Genomic DNA, 24,480 nt, shown 5'->3' with positions numbered 1-24,480 from the left:
TCTTCTATTCAATAAACACTCTGAAACATGGTATCCATTATCAATACAAATCAGTGTTCTTTTAAAGTGGGGCAGAGACGAGAAAATTGCCTCAGGCTTTTTTTTTAAGACTTTTTTTTAGAACAAGTTTTATGTTCACAGCAAAACTGAGAGGAAAATACAAGTATACCCCATATGTCCCTTGCCTTCACACATGCATAGCCTCCCCAATTATCAACATCCCCCACCAGAGTGGAACATTTGTTACAACTGATGAACCTATACTGACACATCAACCAAAGTCTATAGTTTACATTAGGATTCACTCTTGGTTTTGTGCATTCTATGGATTTGGACAAATATATAATGGCATGTATTTTTATTTTGCTTTGGGATTTGTTCTTTGGGATGGGTTTGTTGTTATCGTTGTTTCCGCTTTGTATTTTTAAAAGCACAGATAGCCATACCTTACTCCAAGACTCAGATTCAATAAATCGGGGATGGTCAGGCATTTTAAAAGATTAATTTATTTTTATCTGTACTCACTGTATGAAAATTACTTCTTCAACTGAATATTCAATCCATGGCCTTGGAGAATGTATCAAACTGTGTGTATTTTGAGCACAAGGGTATGAATAAATGTGAAACATTTAAAACATTTTTAACACTCCTCCCTTCAAGAGGTGGAGCCTAATTCCCTTCTCCCTGACTATAAATTGGACTAAGTGACTCATTCTAACAAACAGAATAATGTGAAAGAGGTGGTGTGCAACTCTGGAGACTAGGTCATAAAAAGTAACTACAACTTCCTGCCTGCTCTTTTACTTTCTCTCTTGAATCACTCTCAGAGAAGCTACACAGGAAGAATAAGGCAGCCCTACTGAGAAGGACAGCTGACAAGAACTCACGGCTATTCTGCCAACAGCCAGCAACAAACTGAGGCCCTTTGCCAAAAGCTATGTAAGTGAGGCTTCTCGAAAGCAGACCCTCCAGCCCCAGCAAACCTTCAGATTAATGCAGCCCCTACCAACAGTTTAACCGCAACCTCACGAGAGACTTGGAGCCAGACCACTCAGCTAAACCACTCCCAGATTCTTGACTCTCAGAAACTATGTGAGGTAATAAATGTTTCAGGCTTCTAAGTGTTAGAATAATTTGTAATGTAGGAATAGATGACTAGTACAGTAAGTATGACAGAGAATGTCAAGTCTTAACTGATTATTATCTGCTTCTACACGATCATAGGGAAAATGATGGTACTAAGAAGAAATCTATGAAGCCCAGAGTTTCCTAAATCATATGACATATTTTCAGTTCTGGTTGAAATCAAGGGTTGAGATTTCAGAAATGAAATAAAAAGATGAGGAGTGAATGATTGAGCTACTATAACATTTTAGTTTTCCTCACATGGCTTAAGACATTAGAATACAGGACTCTGGGAAATGTACAAACTGTACATAAGAGCAGAAGAGAGACCTGAGCCTACATAGGATGACCATTATCAAATTAATAGTCTAGTATTCACTAAAGAAATATCAGGAAGAAAGCTAAGGATAATACTTAAGTACTTAAAATGCATCATAAATATTTTAAAGCCACTGTTTTCAGAATTTAAATTCCTTAACTTTCAAGTAAGATTGCTAAACTCTTCAGAGTAAATATTTTTTAAATAATGGAAAAAGAAAGAATGCCAGAAAACTGGAGACGAACAAATATCTACACTTTCAAATCCAAAAAGTTACTTTTAAAAATGGAGATCAATTATTTTTCAAAAAATCAATAATGAGGGCCAGGCACAGTGGCTCACATCTGTAATCCCAGCACTTTGGGAGGCAAAGTTGGGCAGGTCGCTTGAGCCCGGAAGTTCAAAACCAGCCTGGCCAGCTCTCAACAAAAGAGATACAGGTTTTGCAGACGAGATGAAGTATTCAGTTTGGGGCATATTAGAAATATCTAAATCCAAAGCTCTGGAAGCTGAGGTGGGAGAATCACCTGGGCCCCGAAGTCAAGGCTGCAGTGAGCCACAATTGCACCACTGCACTCCACCCTGGGTGACAGAATGAGACCCTGTTTCAAAACAAAACAAAACAATGAACTTTAAAAAGCAAATCACTAGGAGCCAACATACATTTACAAAGAGAATAAAGAAAGTCAAAAAATACTCATTTATTTTTTAAGAAGTTAGACTAGAAGATGTGTAGGATTATAACTGCTTGAACAACCACACCCAAATATTGACCTAAAGTCCCTTGTAGCATACCACATGCTTGATAATTGACCCAGGCACCTCAAATTAATAAACAGAGAAAGCTTATTAATGTAATAGATAACAATTAGAATTTTTTAAAAATTGTTAAACAGAAACAATGGGCCAAATCTAACTTTAAGATAAAATTTATAATGAATAAACAGAATGTCTAAAGCTCAAGAAAAAGCCAAAACAAGTACATGATGATTAAAAAATTTAATTTAATAAAATCATAGGTTTAAAAAAAGAACTAAAAATTTCAAAAACAATATGAATCAATAAGACAATGGGGTTGGCTGGATTAATGTAAGTAAAGAGTAGAAGGTTTTAGGCTAAGATGGTTACTAAGAGATTAACACTCAGAACTGGATACTATGCTTTTTAAAAGGGATAAAACAGAACATATCCAGAGAAGATGGACCAGGGAAGGAGAGGACCAGATATCATGTTACAGTAAAGAATAGTTGAAGTAATAGGTATAGTCAGCCCAAAAAACAAAAAATTTAAAGGAAAAAGAATAACCATCTTCGTATACCTGGAAGTCTGTCAGGTATAAATACATGTGATCACTCCAGAAGCAGAAAAAAGGCAAATGCCATGTAGTTAGATTTCATATCAACATACTAAAAAGTTAACTCCTGAAACAATTCAAAAGAAAGGTAGTGAACTTCCCGTCACTAAACATGTTCCAACAGATTATCATGTGGTAAAGATGCTTAAAAGTAATATCATTATTCGGCTGGGTGCGGTGGCTCCTGCCTGTAATTCCAGCACTTTGGGAGGCCGAGGCAGGCAGATCAAAAAGTCAAGAGATCAAGACCATCCTGGCCAACATGGTGAAACCCCATCTCTACTAAAAATACAAAAAAATTAGCTGGGCGAGGTGACGCACACCTGTAGTCCCAGCTACTCAGGAGGCTGAGCCAGGAGAATCACTTGAAGCGGGGAGGCGGAGGTTGCAGTGAGTCAAGATTGCACCACTGCACTCCAGCCTGGTATACAGTGAGACTCTGTCTCAAAAATAACAATAATAATAATAATATCATTATTCAACAAAGATTTTTCAGCACTTAATAAACGATGAACCTCTGGTGATACAGAGATAAGTAAAACTGACAAAGTTTCTGCCCTCATGTAGTTTTCATTCTAGTAGATGAAATAGGTAATAAAAGTAAAAAACACATGACAGGTAATGAAAGTACAATAAAGACTAATAAAGCAGGGTAAGAAGATATAGTGAGAAAAGGGTACAATTTTAGTAAGGCGATCAGAAAAGGCCTCTCTGAGAAGGCAGTATGTAAGCAGAGACCTAAATAAGTAGGCACTGGGCCGTGTGATTACCGACGGAGGCAGTTTTCTAGGCATAGGAAACAACAAAACAAAATCTCACAGAAGGGAATGTGTTGGCAAACATGAAGAATATCAAGGAGACAAGTGTGTCTAGGCACAGTGAACAAGGAGGAGAGTGGCAGAAGATAAGATCAAGAAAGTAGCCAGAGGCCTAATCATGGAAAGGACTTTGACTTTCATCCACAGTGTAACTGGAAGCCTGGGAGAGTTGAGAACAGGCAAGTGGAATGATCCAATTTCCTTTATGAAAGGATCAATCTTATTTTTCTGTGGAGAACAGACTGCAGTAACATAAAAACAGAAATGGTTAACGGGCTACTGTAATAGTCCAGAAGAGAGGCTGGCTTGGACTAGGGGAGTGAAATGTACAGTAGGGGAAATGAAATGTGGTCATATTCCAGATTTATTTTAGAATGCAAAGTAAACAGGATTTGCTAATGAATTATATGTGCAATGTGACAGCAGACTTTCTGTATGCTTTGCTGCCTTAGCAACTAGGTGAATGATAGTGACCATTTACTGAAAAGGGAAACACATGAAAAGTGCAGGTTGAGAGTAAGGTATGTAGGGAGGGGATCAGAAGTTGTTTGAGGCATATCCAATTTTATTCACCTAACAGACATCCAACTGGAGATAACAAGTGATCAGGTATATTTAAGTCAGGTGGTAGGTGAGGTCTGGAAATGTAAATTTAGGGGTCATTTAAATAGATATTTAAAGCAATGACTATTTGAGATCCCCTTAAGGAGTAAGTATAAATACAATTAAGGTCTTAAGGATTGAGACCTAGGAAATTTCATATTTACAGGTCAGAAAAAAAGAAAAAGATCTTGCCAAGAAAACCAAGAAGTCAGAGCCGGGGAAATAAGAAGAAAATAAGCCAAGTATGAAATACCAGAAGTTAACTGAGTAAAATATTTCAAGAAGAAAGTAATCAGTAATAATTACAATAATAATGCTGAGGGGTTTAGGTGAGAGAATAAATACTTGACACCTAAATCCTTTCCAAGGAAGGGAAAGACAAGAGTATATGCATAACACATACACATAAAAGCATTTTTGCACGTAATTGTCATGTAATCACATAGCTCTTCAAACTACAATGGTGACATGAGCTTAAGAATCTCTGATTTAACATAGTATTTATTTCTACTATGCTATGCTAGTAAGAAGATCCTGATTTGTGCATTTGAAATAAAATAAATACTCCTAAAAAATAAAATTTTTGGTTGTGCAATTATTGGTAGTACATACATTTTGAATTAAACTATACTTCCACCATAAATAACTGCAAAGGTAAATTTTTAAAATTAAAATAAACTTACCACTAACATTTTCAGTTAAAATGAGATGAAAGACCTGAGCAAAGGCATCAATATCTTTATGTAGCCATATATCAGAAAGACAAGCATCCATTTCCTTTATTAACCATGGTTCAAGGCAATTCACATCTTTTTCAGGCTACAAAAAACAGTAAAAATCATAAATTATCACAAATTACCTAACAATTTATGAACATTTGCTTGCAAAGAACATAAGATGACCACAATGGCCATAAGGACTACTAATCCTATGACACTACATAGCAAAGGCTTTGACATAAAAAAATTTCTCATTTCATCACAAACATTATCACTCACAACATGGTATCTTGTCCTTATACTTAGCTTTTATCTGAGAATGAGTTTGTCAACAAAGGACTATGATCCAGTCACAATGTTAATTGTGCTTCCAATATGATACTGTTAAATGCACATACACCTCAGTAGTTCTCTTTCCCAACTGCACATCAAGGGAAGTAGCACCTACAGCTTTTTAATACTGATGCCAGGTCCCACCCCAGAGCAAGTGCATCAGAATCTCTTGTTGGCAGGGTGTCAGATTCCACAGGGCTTTAAAAGCGCCTCAGGTGACAGAATGTACAGCCACTCTTAAGAACCACAAATATACAAGGTCAAAATGCTGTTTCATGACCCAAATAAGTCTACACTATATGTTTTTACATATAGCATGTTATAATCCTATAAGCATATAGGATATATATATATTATATATAGTATATTTAGTGTGCATATCCATAAAGATGTTAAATAACAATTTTTATTATCAATTTTAAAATATTCCTTAAAAGTACTTTTAAAAATTCATGTATAGTTCATTTGGATACATTACAACTTTAAACACTGGTAGAAAACTGCAAGCATATCTGCATTATATACTGTCACATGCTCAAAAAAAGGGTAAATTATCTTTTTAAAGAGTAGAAAGTTGCTCTGAAAAATTGATTGTAGTCTAAAATAAACTAAGAGAATTACCATTCAATTATGCAGTAAAAAATTATAATCTCTTGGCCGGGCACGGTGGCTCATGCCTATAATCCCAGAACTTTGGGAGGCCAAAGCGGGTGGATCACGAGGTCAGGATCACGAGACCATCCTGGCTAACAAGGTGAAATTCCATCTCTACTAAAAATACAAAAAATTAGTCAGGCATGGTGGCAGGCGCCTGTAGTCCCAGCAACTCGGGAGGTTGAGGCAGGAGAATGGCGTGAACCCGGGAGGTGGAGCTTTCAGTGAGCAGAGATCACGCCACTGCACTCCAGCCTGGGCGACAGAGTGAGACTCTGTCTCAAAAAAAAAAAAAAAAAAAAGTATAATCTCATAAAATGATCTTTAACCTACACAATTTTCACACAAAATATCAGTGGGAAACCAGGGCGATCATACCAGCTGACTGAAGACAGCGTCACCACCATCATCCAATAAGTCATACTCGTCAGTCACATTTGGAACAGTTCTCTGCCTCTGAGATTCAGGCTTGAAAGTATTTTCTTGAGCTGAGTACCATTCTGTAAGTGTGGTTTGTTGTTTCTCTTCTAAATTAATTATCAAAGAAAGAATATGTAGACAAATCTTTTCCTTTTTGAAATGTATTCCTTTGTTTAAATAAATTATGTGAATCTGGTATCTCTTAAAAGTTGGCCGTATTCTGTAGTTACTTTTAAAAAACATATTAAGAATATTCAATAAAAAATGTGTTATGCTGAAACACAAAGATACATGAAACTGCTTGAAAACTTCATTGATATGGTTAGGCTCTGTGTCTCCACCCAAATCTCATCTTGAATTATAGTCCCCAGGTGTTGAGGGAAAGACCTGGTGGGAGGTAACTGGATCATGGGGGCGGTTTCCCCCATGCTGATCTCATGATAGTGAGTTCTCATGAGATCTGATGGTTTTATAAGCATCTGGCATTTCCCCTGCTTGCACTTCTCTCTCTTGCTGCCATGTAAAGAAGGTCCTTGCTTTCCCTTTGCCTTCCATCATGACTGTAAGTTTCCTGAGGCCTCCCCAGCCATGCAGAACTGTGAGTCAATTAAACCTCTTTTCTTTATAAATTACCCAGTCTCGCGTAGTATCTTTACACCATTGTGAAAACGGGCTTATACATTCATGTATTCATCTATTGTTCCAAATCCTACTAATAAATTTACTTCTAAGTAAGTCCAGAATTAAGAGTATTTTTATCCATGTTATAACTATTGTTTAAATCAATGACCAAAATTCATACAGCAGTTTGTAGAAAACCATTTGTTGAACTTCTACCACCGTGCCAGCTTTTTGAGATACAATTATATATAATTTTCACTTTCAAATGTTTCAGCTGGACATGGTGGCTCATGCTTGTAATTCCACTTTAGGAGGCTGAGGCAAGAGGATTGCTTGAGGCCAGGAGTTCAAGATCAGCCGGGCCAATGTAACAAGACTGCGTCTCTACAAAATATCTAAAAAATTAGCTGGGCACAGTGGTCTACATCTCAAGAGGCTGAGATGGGAGGATCCCTTGAGACTAGGAGGTAGAGGTTGCAGTGAGCCTTGATTGCACCACTGCACTCTAGCCTGAGTGATAGAACAAGACCCTGTCTCTAAAAAATTTTTTTTTAATTTTTTTTTTTTTTTAGTTTCAAGATCTAGGAGTTTTACAACTTACATATCAGTAATTCAGTGCTGCCCAGTGAAATCAGCATTGCTGATTACATTTTTCAAGGGGAGAATCCAAAGGAGTTCAGATTTTTGTCCAAGGGCATACAGAATAAACAAGGTATCAAAGCTTGAAGCCAAGTCTTCTATGATGAATAATGAAGTTAAAATTAAGAAAAAGAAATCTGAACCCTAATTCAACAGCTGAAATATAAGTCATTACAAGAGATGTATTAACAGGCAAATAATGCTAAATTCAAAGTAAATCAATGAAATCCCATAACATCATCAAGATTTGGAAAACTCAACATCTTATCAAAGTTGAGTTTATTACTCACATACTACTTTTTTCACTCCCTCCCATTCACTTCCCAGTCCTTCACTATGAGATATGCCGTGGGCAACCAGCATATACTCTTCCACCTCCTTAAAAGGTGGCTGAATCTTTGGATACAGACACCTCCTCAACTCTGGCATCCACTTTCAGTTCCTCTCCATAGAGTATAACTTCTGGACACAAATCGGAAAGCAAAGGTATATTTGGGACAATATTCTAATATAATGTTAAACAATTATACACAAGAGAAAAACACTTTCAAGTGTCCATGGAGTACTCCAAAGTCATTATCAACAGTAATTTCTTTTATTAAAAAATTTACCTTGCTGTTTTTCCTTTTTGTACTTTAACATTTCTTTGTTTGTATATCCAGTTGTTCTTAAAATATCTTCCAGAAACATTTCTTTTACTTCAAATGGTCTTCCCTGTACTAAATAATTTTTAAAAAATTACTCAACTTGCATCTTAAAGAAAATGCACATAAAAACATGAGAATACCAAGTTAATAAACCTGAGTATAATATCCAAAAGCGATTTCATAGTTCAAGTGACTCCTATAATATTTTCCTTTAACTATAACTTTGACTTACAAACAACTATTAGACAACTGTTCATGTGCTTGGGTTTTTCCCTCTAGTGTTTACTATCCACTTACCATGTGTCTGGCATTGATATCATCTGTATTATAAGCAGAAATGGTAAGACAAAATAGAGCTATTTCCTGTTCCTGGAGGCAAGCTAGCAGAAGAGACAGAAATTAATCCAAAAATCCGGAATATAAATGTAAATACAGAGTTGTGAAGAGTCCTATGAGATGCAAGTACAAGACACCATGACAGTATATAACAGGGGGGATTTGACCGCATCAAGAAAAGTATCCTCACTAAGAAAATGAGAAACAAGAAGATAAACAAAACAACAAAGCCATATGAAAAAAGAAAAAAAGTGTATAATGATGATGAAAAACAGCATGTGCAAAGTCCCTGTGCTGGAAAAGAGTTTCAAGGACCTAAAGGTGTTTCAAGGAACTAAAAGGCCAACTTACTTGAAAAATGGTGGGAGTGGCCGGGCGCGGTGGCTCAAGCCTGTAATCCCAGCACTTTGGGAGGCCGAGACGGGCGGATCACGAGGTCAGGATATCGAGACCATCCTGGTGAACACAGTGAAACCCCGTCTCTACTAAAACTACAAAAAAAAAACAAGCCGGGCGAGGTGGCGAGCGCCTGTAGTCCCAGCTACTCGGGAGGCTGAGGCAGGAGAATGGCGTGAACCCGGGAGGCGCAGCTTGCAGTGAGCTGAGATCCGGCCACTGCACTCCAGCCTGGGCGACAGAGCAAGACTCCGTCTCAAAAAAAAAAAAAGAAAAAAAGAAAAATGGTGGGAGTGGATTACCTTATCGTTCAAGATGAGGTAAGAGGAAAAGATAAGTCTTACTAAGGGTTTATGTTTTTATCGTGAGATAAAGGTCATTCAAAGATTTAAGCTCAGGAAGGTGCTCGACATCATCAGAATTCTACTTCAGAGAAGACCACTCTGACTGCAATATGGAGAATGGATTTAAAAGACAGCAGAATGGCTATATCAAACCGAGTAGCAGTTACTGCACTAGTTCAGGTTAACCTGAATGAGATTAATAATAGTGAAAACCAAAAAGAAGCAGACAATTTCTAGAGCTAGTCAGGAGGTAAAATCCATAGGACTCAGCATTATATTGGATATAGAAAAAAAATAAAATAAGAAAGTGTCAAATATAGTCCTTGGACGTCTGGCTTGCAAATCTGAATGATAATGTCATTCTCTGAGGTAAGAAAGAAAGCTGAAAAGAACAGGTTTGCTGAAATGGGGTTTGGTTTTAAGCATGTAAAATGAGAAATGAGCTTTCAATTAGCATATGTACAGATCTGATGTCCCTGATCACCCAAGATTATTACGAGGAGTTAAGAACTTATAGGTTTGTGATTCAGGTGATTAGGTCAATGGTAGTATGATTAAGACAGGTAACACAAGAAGAGAAATAGGTTTCACAGAAGAGATGAAATATTCGGTTTGGATCATATTAGAAATATCGAAACCCAGAGCTCTGGAGAACAACTGAAAATAAAGATTCAGAAGTCATCAGTGTAAAAGAAAAAAACAGAAGCCCAGGGCATGAATGAAAGCTTCCAGGGAAACTATGCATCTCCAATACCTAGTACAGTATAGCACAGGGCAGGAAACAAGACGGTGGGAATAGTGGGAAAGGAAGGAAGGAAGGAAGGAAGGAAGGAAGGAAGGAAGGAAGGAAGGAAGGAAGGAAGGAAGGAAGGAAGGAAGGAAGGAAGGAAGGAAGGAAGATGGAGCGAACAGGAAAAAAAGGAAACAGATCAAGGGAATAATTCTAGAGAATACCACTATTTAAGCACCATGTGAAAGAAGAGAAGCCCACAGGGCAGACAGAAAGTATGGGATATAATGAAGAATGAGGTTCAGGAAGCAGCAATGCTATCAAACGAATTACAGCATCTGAGCATTTCACAAAAAAAAAAAAAAAAGAGAGAGAGCCAACCATAAAAGATACCACAGAAAAGCTAAGTAAGATTTTTGCCTAAAATTTGAATATTAGATTGGCAATTAGGTTAATGTCAAACAACAATGGTAAAAATTCAAATAAATAGCCCTACACACTTCAGAAATGCAAATCATTTCAGCCTTTTGAAAAGTAAAATGGCAAAAGCTGTTAAAATTAAAAATAGATATACTCTTATTTAGCAAATTCACTTTCAGAAATCTATCCCTAGAAATCCAGTATATCAGGATATACGTAAAAGGATGTTCATTGTAACATTGTTGGCAGGGGCAAGGCGGGGGATCTAGAACAAACTTGAATGTCCAAAAATAAAGATATGGTTAAATAAGTCATAATACATCAATATTATGAAATACTTTATTATGCGGCTGCTTAAAATAAAGAACTAGATACAAAGTTACTGAACTGGAAAACTGTTCATGATAAAGCAAATTGAAAATAATGTATTAGCCATGTGCTCATTTTTATAAAACCAATTTTTGTAAATGTTATAAATGTGTATATATTTGCATACATTTTTGTGAGCATGAAGAACGAATATATATAACACTGTTAACATCCATAAATCATAAATCCATAAAACCAATTTTTGTAAACATTATAAATATGTATCTATTTGCATACATTTGTATGAGCACAGATTAGGTAAGAATGAATATATATAACACTGTTAACATCCATAAATCAGAAAACTAGGACATGAAACAAGGATGGGGCAACTGAACTTTTTCTCTATATATTTTCGTATTATTTCATTGAAGTAAACACAACTTTTGTATTTTTGGTTTTTTTTGAGACAGAGTCTCACTCTGTCGCCCAGGCTGGAGTGCAGTGGCACAATCTCGGCTTACTGCAAGCTCCACTTCCTGGGTTCACACCATTGTCCTGCCTCAGCCTCCCAAGTAGCTGGGACTACAGGCACCCGCCACCACGCCTGGCTAATTTTTCATATTTTTAGTAGAGACGGGGTTTCACCATGTTAGCCAGGATGGTCTTGATCTCCTGACCCTGTGATCCACCTGCCTCGGCCTCCCAAAGTGCTAGGATTACAGGCATGAGCCACAGCATCTGGCCTAATTTTTGTATTTTTCGAAGAGGAATTTATCATTTTTTTAAAGACTGGTGGCAAAATCAGTTTTTAATAAAGGACAAGGGCAAACGTCGTTTTAGCATTTTCAGAAGTGAATGTGAAGTAAAACATGGGAGTATAGACTACTTTTTAAAGATATCTACCAATAAAGGGAAATAGTTATAGGACAATTTAAGACAGAACACAAAGTGAAAATAAAGCATATTTCCTTTTAAGGTAAGAGAATTAGGCTCACTACACAATACCAAAGAGCTGTTGATAGAAAAGGAGAAGTTGAAATCAGAACGAAGTACTATTAAGCCTATCTCAGGGGGAACAGTAATAGATGGCCTCTACTTCAGAACATTCCCCAGTTTCTATTAGGATAAATAATGTCCAAAAGTGTTCTTTCATAAAAATTAGAGAAGAAATCTGACAATTTAACTTACTATATATCACTGGACAACTTCCAAAATATCTTATAAAGAGATTCACATCCAAGGCAGCACTAGAAAGAATTAGTTTCAAAGTTGGGTGCTTTTGCAACAAATCTCTTAACTTTGTAAGTAAAAAATCACTAAATCGATCCCTTTCATGCACTTCATCCTGTAGTAAAGAGAAATAAAACCATGGAACAGTTAAAACATTATTGATGACTAAGTCTTTAAAACAATGGCACTACTGGGTTTCACACTAATTCAAATTAAATGTGGACAAGGCCAATCAACATTCATGAAAATTTTGTATTACAGGAATTTCAGAAATAATTAGACATCAACAATGAAATGTAGATGACAAAGTAAAGTTATCCCTTGGCATCTGTGGGTGAATGGTTCCAGGGCCTTCCCCCATGCCAAAATTCATGGATGCTCAAGTCCCTGATAAAAAAAAAAATGGCATAGTATTTGCACGTAACTTATGCAAATCCTTCCATATACTTTAAATCATCTCTAGACTACTTATATTACCTAGTACAGTGTAATGCTAGGTAAATAGTTACACTACATTCTTCAGGGAATAACGACAAGAAAAGTCTGTACATGTTCAATACAGATACAGTATTTTTTCAAATGTTTTCAACCTGCGGTTGTTTGAATCCATAGTCATGGAATCCACAGATACAAAGGGCTGTCTATATTGCCCTTTTTTCCCACAGAATATAAAACTACAAAAAATTATAAGTCCAATTTAAGGTGCTTTTAATACATAAAAAATGTATTTAAATATGTTTCTTTTAGCATCAGAGCTTATGAAGTGCATCCTTTGGTGTGGGTAAGTTTCTGAAAGCTGCTTATTCCAAGCTTATAAAACTTAATCTAATTTTTTTCTGACACAAACTAGATAAAAGGTTAGAATTCCTTAATAAAGAGGTAAACTCATCAACTTAGTTCATCAGCAGTTAGTTAATTTAGCAGCTTAACCATGGAGTTTATAAGTATATCCCTATCATTGGGAAATATATATTAATGAAGGGATCAAATGACCACATAAAGAGATAAAAGAAAACTCCCCTTTTTTTTTGAGAACTCTAAGTACATGCATCATTTTCATATATGAAAAGCACATTTTTAAAAACTACCTGCTTATTTTATTTTCCCCCAATAAAGCCAGATGGTTTCATTATTTTTGTAATACAAAATATTTCTAATAATTATAGACAAAAAATAACTTGATCATTATAGCCTGTTCAAAAGAATAAGTTGGTTCTCTTTTCCACCCTATTCCAAAAATGTAATTATGTATTCAAATTTTTTGAGACTACCCTGAAATGGCATATGTATTTAAATTTTAAGCAATCTGAGTTAGTTACATATGACAAATTCACCAATATTCTTACCACGATAACATGTGTCACAGTCGACAACGTACTATCTCCTGCCATCAATGTACGAAGCAATACCCCATTAGTACAAAATGTCAGAAGTGTCTTTGGAGAAACCCTTTTTAAAAAAAGCAAAATAAAGTGCACAATTGGAAGTCTTTCATGTAACTAAAACATAATCACATTAAATGCTGGCCTGGTACACATTTTAATAAATATTACTAATATAATACTGTACTGGTATGTACAGTTTATTAGTAAAGCTATATGGTTTTGCAGTTATGTGAGACTGCCTGACAATAGCCTTTTATATTAAGCGATGTATTTTGTTAAAGAACCTCAGCTGCTCCAAAAACAAAAAAAATCTTAAGTACTTTTTGCTTGCAAATAAAGTATGTTACAAATGGAATCAGATTTTGTATCATTACTGAGAACAAAAAAAAAGTACTACTTGTCAAGAAGGCATTACTAATACTACAGGCTGAGTATCCCTTATTCAAAATGCTTGAGACAGAAAGGGTTTTAGCTTTCAGATTTTTCCACATTTTAGAATACCTCCAGTTGAGCATCCCAAATCTGAAAATAAAAAATCCAAAATGCTCCAATGAGCATTTCCTTTGAGTGTCATGTTGGGACTCAAAAAGTTTTAGATTTTTGAGCATCATGGATTTCAGATTTTTGGATGTAAGATGCTCAATTTATACTACTACTGATAATAAATTCACTCATTAACAGTTATTGAGCGTTTACTATAAACCTCACATCAAACCTGTACTCTAGATGCTTTTCTTTGACTCATTTTACAGATGAGGACACTGAGGCTCAAATAAGTAAAATAACTGATCATGAAACTATGAAATGGAATTTTTATCTATGGTTCAAATATTTTTCAAACTCTTCATTCAAAACTTCTCTAGATTTAGACAAGACTTCAATATCCTGATTTAGACTTACTTGGAGCAAAATGATCATCTAACTTTTCAACTAACACATCCTCTATTTTTAATGAAATATACATAGTCTTTTTTAAGCATGATAAAAGAGAAGATAGATGAGAACTGTTTTTACCTGCTTTCTAATCGGATCTGATAACCAATTGTTTGACCAATCCTTTCCCTTCTCTCTGCGGCAACTCTTTCAGCCACAGCAATAGCTGCCAATCGTCTTGGTTGAGTACAAAATATACGGCAAGGGATACCATTTTTAAAGCAATCATCTAAAAGGAACTGAGGAATCTGAAACAAAAGTTTTAAAATACTATAAGATGACATGATCACATACTACAAAAAATCTAAGTGAATCAACTGAAAAACCATTAGAACTCAAGAAGTTCTATAACAAGTCCAAATATAATCATAAAATCAACAACATTCATGTAACTAGTAATAATCGCTAAAAAATGTGATTTGAAAAGATCTTGCTCACAATAGAAACTAAAGCTAAAATATCTAAAATCAAATATATCCAGGAATATTTAAGGTTTACGTGAAGATTATAAAACGTTACTGGAAAAACATAAAAGACGACCTGAATATATAAAGAAATATGCCATATTCATGGATGGGGATAATCAATGCTGTAAAAATGTTAACTTCTCCCCAGATTATTCCATAAAGTCAATGAAATAAAAATAAAAATTCCACTGGGATTTTTTAAATGATGAAAAGCATAAAAAAAAAAACAAAAATAGCCTATAAACCAGGATTGTAGATACTTTTTTGTAAATAAAATTCAAACAGGTTGGAAAGATTTAAAAATCAAATTCTTACCTACTCCCTACCACCAATGCCCTTATATCTTCTCCATAAAGGTAACTACTGTTACTTATGAACTCATTCAAGAAAAAAAATGTTTACACAACCCAGAATATTTGTATATATAAGCATGTTTTTCATCCATGCAAAGAGATGATTGTACTTAATGTCTGTAATTTGCAGTTTTCACATAACATACCAGATCTACCTAGCCCATTTTAACAGCTACATATTCCATCTCGTGGCTATGCTATAACTTAACAAATGATTAAACATTTAAGTAATTTCCAGTTTTTCAGGTTTGTTACTGATGTTGTTGCTTGATATTATAAACAACACTGCAGTAAACACCTGTCTCCACAGAGTTTTAGAAAGATATATGTACTAGTCGTGAAATCACTAGTAGTGAAAATGCTGAGTCAAAGAGTACACAAATTTTTAATTTATATGAAAAAATTATCAAATTGCTCCTCAAAACAATTTATACTCCTACCAACAAAGCAACAAAGCAGAAGAGCTGCCTTCCAACACCCATACAGATACTTGGTATCATCAATTTTTTAATTTCTGCCAATCTTAGAGTTTAAAAATATAATTTATTTTTATTTTTTTAACTGTGAGTAAAAGAAAACATCTTTTCATGCATGTGTCAGCCCCTAGGATTTTTTTTTTTTTAAACTTGACTAGTTCCTCCAGATGTGGGAGTTCGGTCAGGATGGTGAAAGAAATTGTAAAATTATAGGAAATAAACACAAACCCTCTTGGAAAGTCTGGGGGTTTGCATAAAGTGGCTGAAGGCAGCTGAATTCTCTTAAAAGCTGAGCTCATAGATACATAGGAATGTAGAGGAGCTTATCTAAATAGCTTGTTTACTCATGTGGTCCTAAGACCAACCTTTAATCAACCCCCGCGCATTTGCTCTCTACTCGGGAGGTCGGCAATGTCAATTACCCTCTAGTGGTGTCTACTCAAGACCTTTGTCATTTAATCTATACTGAATAAATGTGAGCTTTGCTGGCTGATGGGGCCTCGGCTACAGCTCTTTACAGTACCTTCCTTGGTGTCGGTGAGTGGCCCAGACCCTCAGCCTAACTGACAGGCAAAACATCTGTGCCAGTATATGTCTTTCATCCATCACTGGGTCAGGGTCTGCAGGTCGGAACCTCGCATCCAGAAGCATAAATGCATAAGTACCACCAAGAAATATTTTAAAAGAGAAGATAAATGTATCATTTTCAAACTACAGAAAATCAATGATATCTTCTAAAAAATCCTAAAAGAAGCCAGAGCAGGGGAAAATCCTTACCTACAAAGAGCAAAGCTAAGAATTACAACCAAGTTTTCCTCAGACATTATTTAAAGAGCGGAGAGAAGATGTGAGAGGAGAAAAAACAAAAACAAAAACACCATCCTAGAATTCTGTACCTTGCAAAATTATCCTTCAAAAATGAAGGAGAAATGAAGACTTTATCAGATGAATACAAATTGAGGGAATTTGTTGTCAGTAGACCACAGCCTTGCAAGAAATGTTTTTTGTAAGTTCTTTACAGAGAAAGAAAAATAACATAGGCCAGAAACTCGAATCTTCATAATGAAAGAACACTAAGGAAGGAATAAATAGAGGTAAAAAACTAAATTTTTTTTAACTTTTATTTTTTGTATTCTTAACTGATCTAACACTTAACAATTGGATCAAAATAATAATAGCAACAATGTAGTTGATTATGTATGTATATATCTTATGTGTGTACATGTATGTTGATGTATGGTTACATATAAGTAAAATGAATGACAGCAATGATACAAGGGACAGGAGGGAGGAATTAGGGTTACTTTTTTACTTAAGGTACTCACACTATCCGTAAGGTGGTATAGTGTTATTTGAAAGTGGACTCGGTTTAGTTGCAAATGTATATTGCAAACTCTAGAGCAACCACTAAAAAAGGTAAAAGATAATGAAGAAGAATATCAGGCTCACACTGTAAACAACAAAAAGCAGAATCCTGATGCAGGAATAGATAATGAGATTAAAGATACATAAAAAAAAATTTAGCAATAGACCCTGGTACTATAGAAAGTTAGTATTTGGTCAAAAATAGCATCTTAAATCAGGTCGGGGAGTTTGGAGGGAAGGACAGATTGTTAAATAAAAGTTATATCTGAACTGGAAATAACATGAAGAAAAAGTAAAATTCCTACCTGATATAATACAAAAAAATAAATTTCAGATGAATTTTTTAAACAATATAAAAGTATTAGAATAAAATATTTATAGAAAGAGCCAGGTGTGGTGGTATGCACCGATAGTTCCAGCTACTTAGGAGGCAGAAGCAGGAGGATCCCTTGAGGCAAGAGTTCAAGGCTATAGTGAGCTATAATCAACTCTGTGAATAGCCACTGCACTCCAGCCTGGGAAACATAGTGATACCACACCTATAAATAAATAAATACAGAAAATGTCCATTAATCCACTCTTAACATGCCCCAAAGCCCTAGAAAAATACTGACAGATTTGACTAAATAAAAATGTAAAACTACTAAACAAGATACCATAAACGAAGGTAAAAAGTAAACAAAAAATCGGGAGAAATTATTTTTAAGATGTTTAACGGTCAACAGGCATACATCTATAATATATAAACACTCCAAAAAATAAATCCAAAATTATTAAGCCAAAAAGAATAAAAATAAGGAACTCATACAAGATAAACAGATAAGAGGCAAATAAAAGATAACTAAGAATCAACAAAATGCAAGTTAAAATATTATTTTTTGCTGATCAGCTTGATAAAGGTTTAAAAAATTATATCCATCCTTGCCCAAGCTTTAGAGAAACAAGAACTTTCAATACTTTCAATATGGTAACATGTTAACTCTTTTTTAGAGTTACGGAACAATAACTAGTGGATCTAGCTGTTAAAATTTTTAACTGCCATATCCTTGATCTGGCATTTCCACTTCTAGGAAACTTATCCTATTGAAACATTCCTACAAATAAGCAAAAAAAATTAGGATACAAGTAAGTACAATATAAGAGAAAGATTCCTACTCTATCACTTCTTAGCTATGTTAACTAGAGTAGATTAACATCTATAAGTTTTAATTTTTATTCCTCATCTGTAAAAAGATAAAACCTGCATGTCTTGGAGTTACTGAGAAGATGAAATGAGACAACTCTTATATAACCCAACAAACAGTAAAGTGTCATTTTTCACCATTGTTTATTATCATTACAAAAATGTTCAGGAATACTATGCAGTTGTTTAGACAATGAGGCATATCTACAGGCACTGACTTGGAAACATATCCAAATCTGTTGTGAAAAAAAATCAAGATGCAAAATTATATGTTCTTAGCCTATGTTAAAAAACCAATATATAACAACGCTGTAAAGAGAACAAAAACAAAACATACAAACCCCACCACCACCACTACCACCAAAAACAGAAGAACAAACAAACAAAAATCCACCAGCACATATCTGGATATTCTGACAGTAATACAGTGATACAGGGTGGCAAGAGAATTTAAAATCTTTCATTTTCTGGCCAGGCATGGTGGCTCATGCCTGTAATCCTGGTACTTTGGGAGGCCAAGGCAGGTGGATCGCTTGAGCCCAGGAGTCTGAGATCAGCCTGGGCAACACGTTGAAACCTCCTCTCTACAAAAAATTTAAAAATTAGCTAGGCATGGTGGCATGCACCTATAGTCCCAGCTACTTGGGAGGCTGAGGGAGGAGAATTGATGAAGCTCGGGAGGTGGAGGCTGCACGCCACTGCACTCCAGCCTGGGTAACAGAGTGAGACCCTGTCTCAAGAGAAAAAAAAAAATCTTCTACTCTCTATAAAATATTTTCCATAACGTTCAAGTTTCACACAATGAACACAAATAAGAAAAAAAATTCAAAAAGCACTTAACTTCCTAATACCATTAAAGGTAAGATAAAATACCACTTACATTCTGTTTTATATTTCAAAGAATAAAAATATTAGTATTTTAATTAACTCTTTAAAGAGGACAAAATTATATCTCAGGTTTGAACTCATTAAATTAATAGTTTCTTCTTAAAAAGCAGAGTATAATATTTAACTACGAATTAAATTCTAAAGTATCCTTTCATACCTAGTAAAATGATATACATAATTGTGAAAATAGGCATCCATAATTCCAATATATAGATATCATTAGCAAGGACATTCAAATAATTTAAACAAAGACCTATTTATTACATTTTGTCGAAACTTCCTTAATCTCTATTCTACATAATTAGAACTGCTACAATTAATACTTAATGGCAAAACTACTCAACCTAAAAAAAAATTGTAATAATCTAAGACAGCTAAACAAATTCTCTGGAGTAACTCCATGGAATTTCACTTAATCATAAAAGCATTCATGCTGAGTCAGGCGTGGTGGCGTGTGCCTGTAATCCCAGTTACTCAGGAGGCTGAGCCAGGAGAATCGCTTGAATCTGGGAGGCAGAGGTTGCAGTGAGCTAAGATCGCACGACTGCACTCCAGCCTGGGTGAGAGAGAGAGACTTGGTCTCAAAAAAAAGAACTCATGCTAAAGAAAGATCTTGTATATTGTCTTCAGAAAAAATTTTCATCATGTTTTTAATTATTCAGTTTTACAGGATCAAGTTTTAAGGACAGAGACATAATTCTGTAAAAATGTTTAAGTCCTTCAAGTAAAAAACTGGTAAACTTTATAATCAACTTCTCCTCCCACCTTACCTTAGAAACTAAGCCTATTAAACCAACCAATACAATCAAATCTTAGGCAATTGTCAAAAACAAAATTATGTCCCTAAAGGAAGAAAACCTACAAATATATTTATTATTTTATCTGAACCTCTATTAAAACCAAAGTAATTTTAGTAATTTTAAGCTGAAATGCTGCAAGAATGTACACAAGAAAGTCATATGATGTCATACTTACTACTTCCAATCTGTTATCCTATGAGTGAAACTTCATAAGGAGTTACTTTGATTCTAAAAATCCAAGTCAAACCTATCATATTAATTTCATTCTACAGTCAACTTCATATTAATATGTTATTACTGCTTTTACTTTTGTTCCTATATGCAAAACGCTATGCTAGGCACTTTACAGAGATAATCTTTACACCTCACTATGAAAGGTAGCAATTATTAGTCTCATTTTATAAATGAGAACTCTGACTCACAGAGGTTACAAAAAGAGCCTAGAACTTCCATAAGTGAGGGAACTGGAATCTAAACTCAAGGCCAAAGCCCATCTTCCTTCCATGATACCAAATCGCTTTCCCACCTCTGTTTAAATAAAGGCCTAATGCACTAGTTTAAAAATAAGTAAATTATTTAAAACATTTTCTTTCTACAAATTCTCCAAATATATTCCAGTAATAATTTATTTCTGAAATAACCATTACTATAATATCCACAAGTTTCTTTTTCTGTTTTTTTAAACATATGCAGTGTAAATTTGATATAAAATTATAATATGGGACTATATATATATATATAATTTTTCTATAAACAACAAAAAAGAAACAAACCTGTGTGGTCTTTCCAGACCCAGTTTCTCCTACAATCAAAACTACTTTATTTTCCTTAATTATTTTAACAATTTCTTCCTGTTTCTCAAACACTGGTAAAGACTGCCTAAAAGAATCAAATTCGGATTCTCCTCTTTTCACTGGAATCTGAGGTATGCCATTGTTGAGTCGCCCACTTGTCTTGCTCATTTCCCGGTTTTCTTTGAAAATGAATAAAAGAACAAAAAATGTATGATCAACACTGAAAAAGAAGTGTTAAAAATAAAAATAAGTATTTTTTTTTGCCAAACTGAGAAAAACATGTCAAAAGAGGTAATTTCTAACATAATTCCTTTCAAATGTTTTCTTCTCTACTCAGTCTATATAAAGTTGTCAAGCAATATCTCAATTGTACTCTTACACATACTATTCTCATTGAACATGTTACAAATTTCAGTACCAATTAGAAAGCAAACCTCTCAGACATATTTCTGGTACATAATGTTTAAAAACTGATAAAAATAAATCATTCAATAACCATTAAAAATAAAACAATCTTGATAATCCAAATGATTTTTAGGCTTGTTATAAATTTCTATCAATAATTTCATGGAAAATTAAATTTTTATAGTAGGAAATAATGTGCATACTTATAAGATCTGTCACTACATTAGGAAAACATATTACAAAAAAAGAAAATATCCCATGTATGTTTAATGTTATACATGTAAGACTAAGTGATCAAATAGAATAATTATGTGTTAAATATAAGGGTCCTAATGTTAACAAATTTCCTAATGGAGTATTTTAGCCCAACATCCACATTTAACTAAACAGACAGGAATAAAGAAGAGGTATGAAATGTCTTATATCCATGTAGCTCAAAATATGTTTGTGTGTCTATGTTTAAAGTGCAAGTTCTTTGATATCTAGGACCACATATTTTCTATATTCTGCTGATCTACTCCAATAGACAGTAATAACTATGTAAATTTTATCACCATAGGCAATAAATAGTTTTCTTACTAGGGAAGTGATCTTTCCAAACAGTGAAATTACATCTTTATTTTGTAACCCAAATACATTATTTATCTACCTTTGAGCAACTTAACGTACTGAAGACTCTGTCCAATCTCTTACCAGAGCTAAAGCCCCAATTCAAAATCTCACTTATTAGTGTGTCATGGCAGCATAATATAGGAAAGCCTAGTCCCTGGAGTCAAATACCCACTCTGCAGTTTACTGGTTGGTTTGGTGTCCTTGAACAAACTATTTAATTCTTCTAAGCCTCAGTTTCTTCACCTGTGAAATAGGGGAAATTCTTACCTTGCAAGGGTTGCTTGCTATAAGGCCCCATATAAAGGGTTTAGTATATCGCCTCGCACCCAGTTAATGCTCAATAAATGGTAGCTATTGATATTATTATAACACTCAAAAAAAAAACTTGGTTCAACTTAATTACATGCTTTAACACTACACTTTGTTTCAAATTTTTACAACTCTTAATCATTTCTAACAAACTATTCCAATGGAGAAATTTATTTCATCTTAGTTTTCGAAAATAAATCTAAAATAGAAAAAGAATAGTCATCAAATAATAGGGTAAATGAGGAAGCTCCCCAGAAAATACATACCAGCTTCAACTGCAAACACATTTCCTCTTTCTGTTTTAGGCAGAAGTTCTGTACGCTCTTTATTGGTGACAGGAAATCTTTGAATTAGGCTCCTAACAGCATGTTTTGTATTATGAGTCAAATTACAGGTCATCATTGCATGAGCTGTTTCTGATCCATCTTTCTTCTTCACAGTTAGGTATCTATTTGCTCCCTTTCTGAATATTAATAAAAATCATTTATTTACTATATACAGTCAACTTGTTCACATATGATGTATGCCTACTTAGAAAATATGTCTCAAGCAAAACATTGAAAAAAATCAAAATGCTTTGGGAGAAGATGCTGAAAGTCCAAAAAAATTCAATAAAGAAAGATTTGGGCTAAAGTGGCCATAAAACTATTTTCAGTTAAAATTTCAAGTGCTGCAAATCCAAGTTTAAGTCCACTAAAAAGGCTTACTTACCCTTAAGTGTTAAAGTTTGTCTTAGCAGACTTCATGGTAGATGAAACATCACCAGTTAATATAATACATGCTGGGAAGCATACAGAGGGGGAAAACATCAATCTGAACAATAGAATCTAAAAATGATAATGAAAAAGTTATGGTCCATAGTTCAGACTGATATGTCCCAGTGAATGTTTCCACAGTAAGTTGGTAATGAGACACTCCCATGAAAACCTGTTATGAGAGCCAAGTTTAGTGGTTGGACCAAAAAAGCATAAATCAGCATTACTGATAAATAATTTCAGATGCATTTTTAATAAAATATTTTTCAGAGCTTCTGGTTCTACTCTTCAATTATAAGGTAATGATGATTTGTAACTGTTCAAGGTATTTACTGTAGGTGTATTGTTTCCTCAGCTGGTCCAGGACTGAGCATATCTTTTATGACTTCTGTAGCTCTAAGAGTAGTATAGTGTTATATACCAGGAAGTTCCCAAATGTGTTTTGAATGATTTCATAATACATGCCTATAATGTAGCAGTGTAATACTGATTAAGAGCTCAGGCTCCAAAGGCACACAGACCTGAGCTTGAATCCCACCTCTACCACTTACTAGTTGTGGCACTACAGGTAAACTACTTAATGGCTCTGAGCCTGACACAATAATAATATATACCTCAAAGGATTATTCATATGATTAAGATAATACGAGCAAAGTGCAGTATCTGTTGCAAAGTAGATTCTAAATAAATGAAAACTATTATTATAGTCAGAAACGATATTATTTCTTAAATTTTAAGTTACCCAAAATATTTCATAAAATGTTTTGCCATTTCTTATGTCACTATTATACTATAGAAATAATCAACAGAGCCTAATTACAATGAAAAATTTATAATTTACAAAGCAAATTTTATAATTTTTCAATTTTCATTAGATGTAAATTTTGTCAACAGTATCTTCACAGTAAGAATGATATCAAATTAGGGATTAACCTATACAGTCTTAGCATATAAGTGTTCTAAGTGAGGCTTCCAATTTACCGAGGTAAATTTCTGGAAACTTCTTATTGAATGTTTCAATGAATTATAAGCTTTCTATGTTGTTATTTACTCCTTAACAAGTACTTGGTGGTGCTTAAAATGATGCTATAAAGATGAAATAAAATTTAACCTGATCTAGAAGTTTTAGTTATTTCCATGATAAATTCAAACTATTGAATTCTAGAAACGTTCTCTGTAGTAGGTTATTTTCCCATGGACCTTTCTGAAACTTCAGGACAGTCATTATAGACTCAATAATTCATTTCCCTTCTGTGATGTTCATTTCATAAAATTTTAACTACAAAAGGCAGGAAGTGAGCTGAAATGAGCACCAGAGCAAATGGTAGGAGGCTAATATTAAGCTAGTAATAAACTTTCAACTAGTTATATGATCAACAGCAAATCATTTTACTTTTCTGACACTGTATATTGGTTAATTTTTCAAACTTCACATTTTTAAGAACTCAAAGATGCTTTAATTTTCTTAAAAATCATCTCAGAAAGGTTGTGCTATATTTCACCTTTAATTTTATTTTATTCATTCACTTAGTCATTTATCATATATAAACCAAACACTGACTTTATGCCAGGCACTATGGTAGAAGCCAGGAATACAAAATTGAGTAAAATATACCCTTTCTCAACAAGCTCACAACTGAAATAATAAGTTAGATTGAAACCTTCCTAACATAGGTTACCTAATATAGTATTTAGGTATTTTAAAAAACTCATAACAAGCAGGTGGGACTACTTA

The 24,480-nt window shown here is 34.3% G+C and overlaps 1 protein-coding gene across 4 annotated transcripts in view; it reads right to left on the bottom strand.

The window, feature by feature from the left end:
* Positions 1–24,480, bottom strand: part of YTHDC2 (YTH domain containing 2) — an 81,752-nt gene that overhangs the window by 47,611 nt on the left and 9,661 nt on the right. For 2 of the 4 annotated variants that reach the window (XM_025389014.1, XM_025389016.1), the window contains exons 3-10: positions 22,257–22,453; positions 20,644–20,843; positions 14,420–14,586; positions 13,367–13,469; positions 11,979–12,135; positions 8,217–8,324; positions 6,304–6,452; positions 4,903–5,038 (exon numbers count right to left, since the gene is read on the bottom strand). In XM_025389014.1, the coding sequence (XP_025244799.1) occupies positions 4,903–5,038; positions 6,304–6,452; positions 8,217–8,324; positions 11,979–12,135; positions 13,367–13,469; positions 14,420–14,586; positions 20,644–20,843; positions 22,257–22,453 (1,217 nt within the window). The remainder of the gene's footprint in view (positions 1–4,902; positions 5,039–6,303; positions 6,453–8,216; positions 8,325–11,978; positions 12,136–13,366; positions 13,470–14,419; positions 14,587–20,643; positions 20,844–22,256; positions 22,454–24,480) is intronic. The other 2 variants (XM_025389017.1, XM_025389018.1) reach the window with 2 other exon arrangements.

This window comes from Theropithecus gelada, chromosome 6, assembly GCF_003255815.1.
Source record: "Theropithecus gelada isolate Dixy chromosome 6, Tgel_1.0, whole genome shotgun sequence".
Classification (NCBI taxonomy): domain Eukaryota; kingdom Metazoa; phylum Chordata; class Mammalia; order Primates; family Cercopithecidae; genus Theropithecus; species Theropithecus gelada.
The sequence above is the reverse complement of the archived record's forward strand: the minus strand, read 5'-3'. Positions and strand labels throughout refer to the sequence as shown.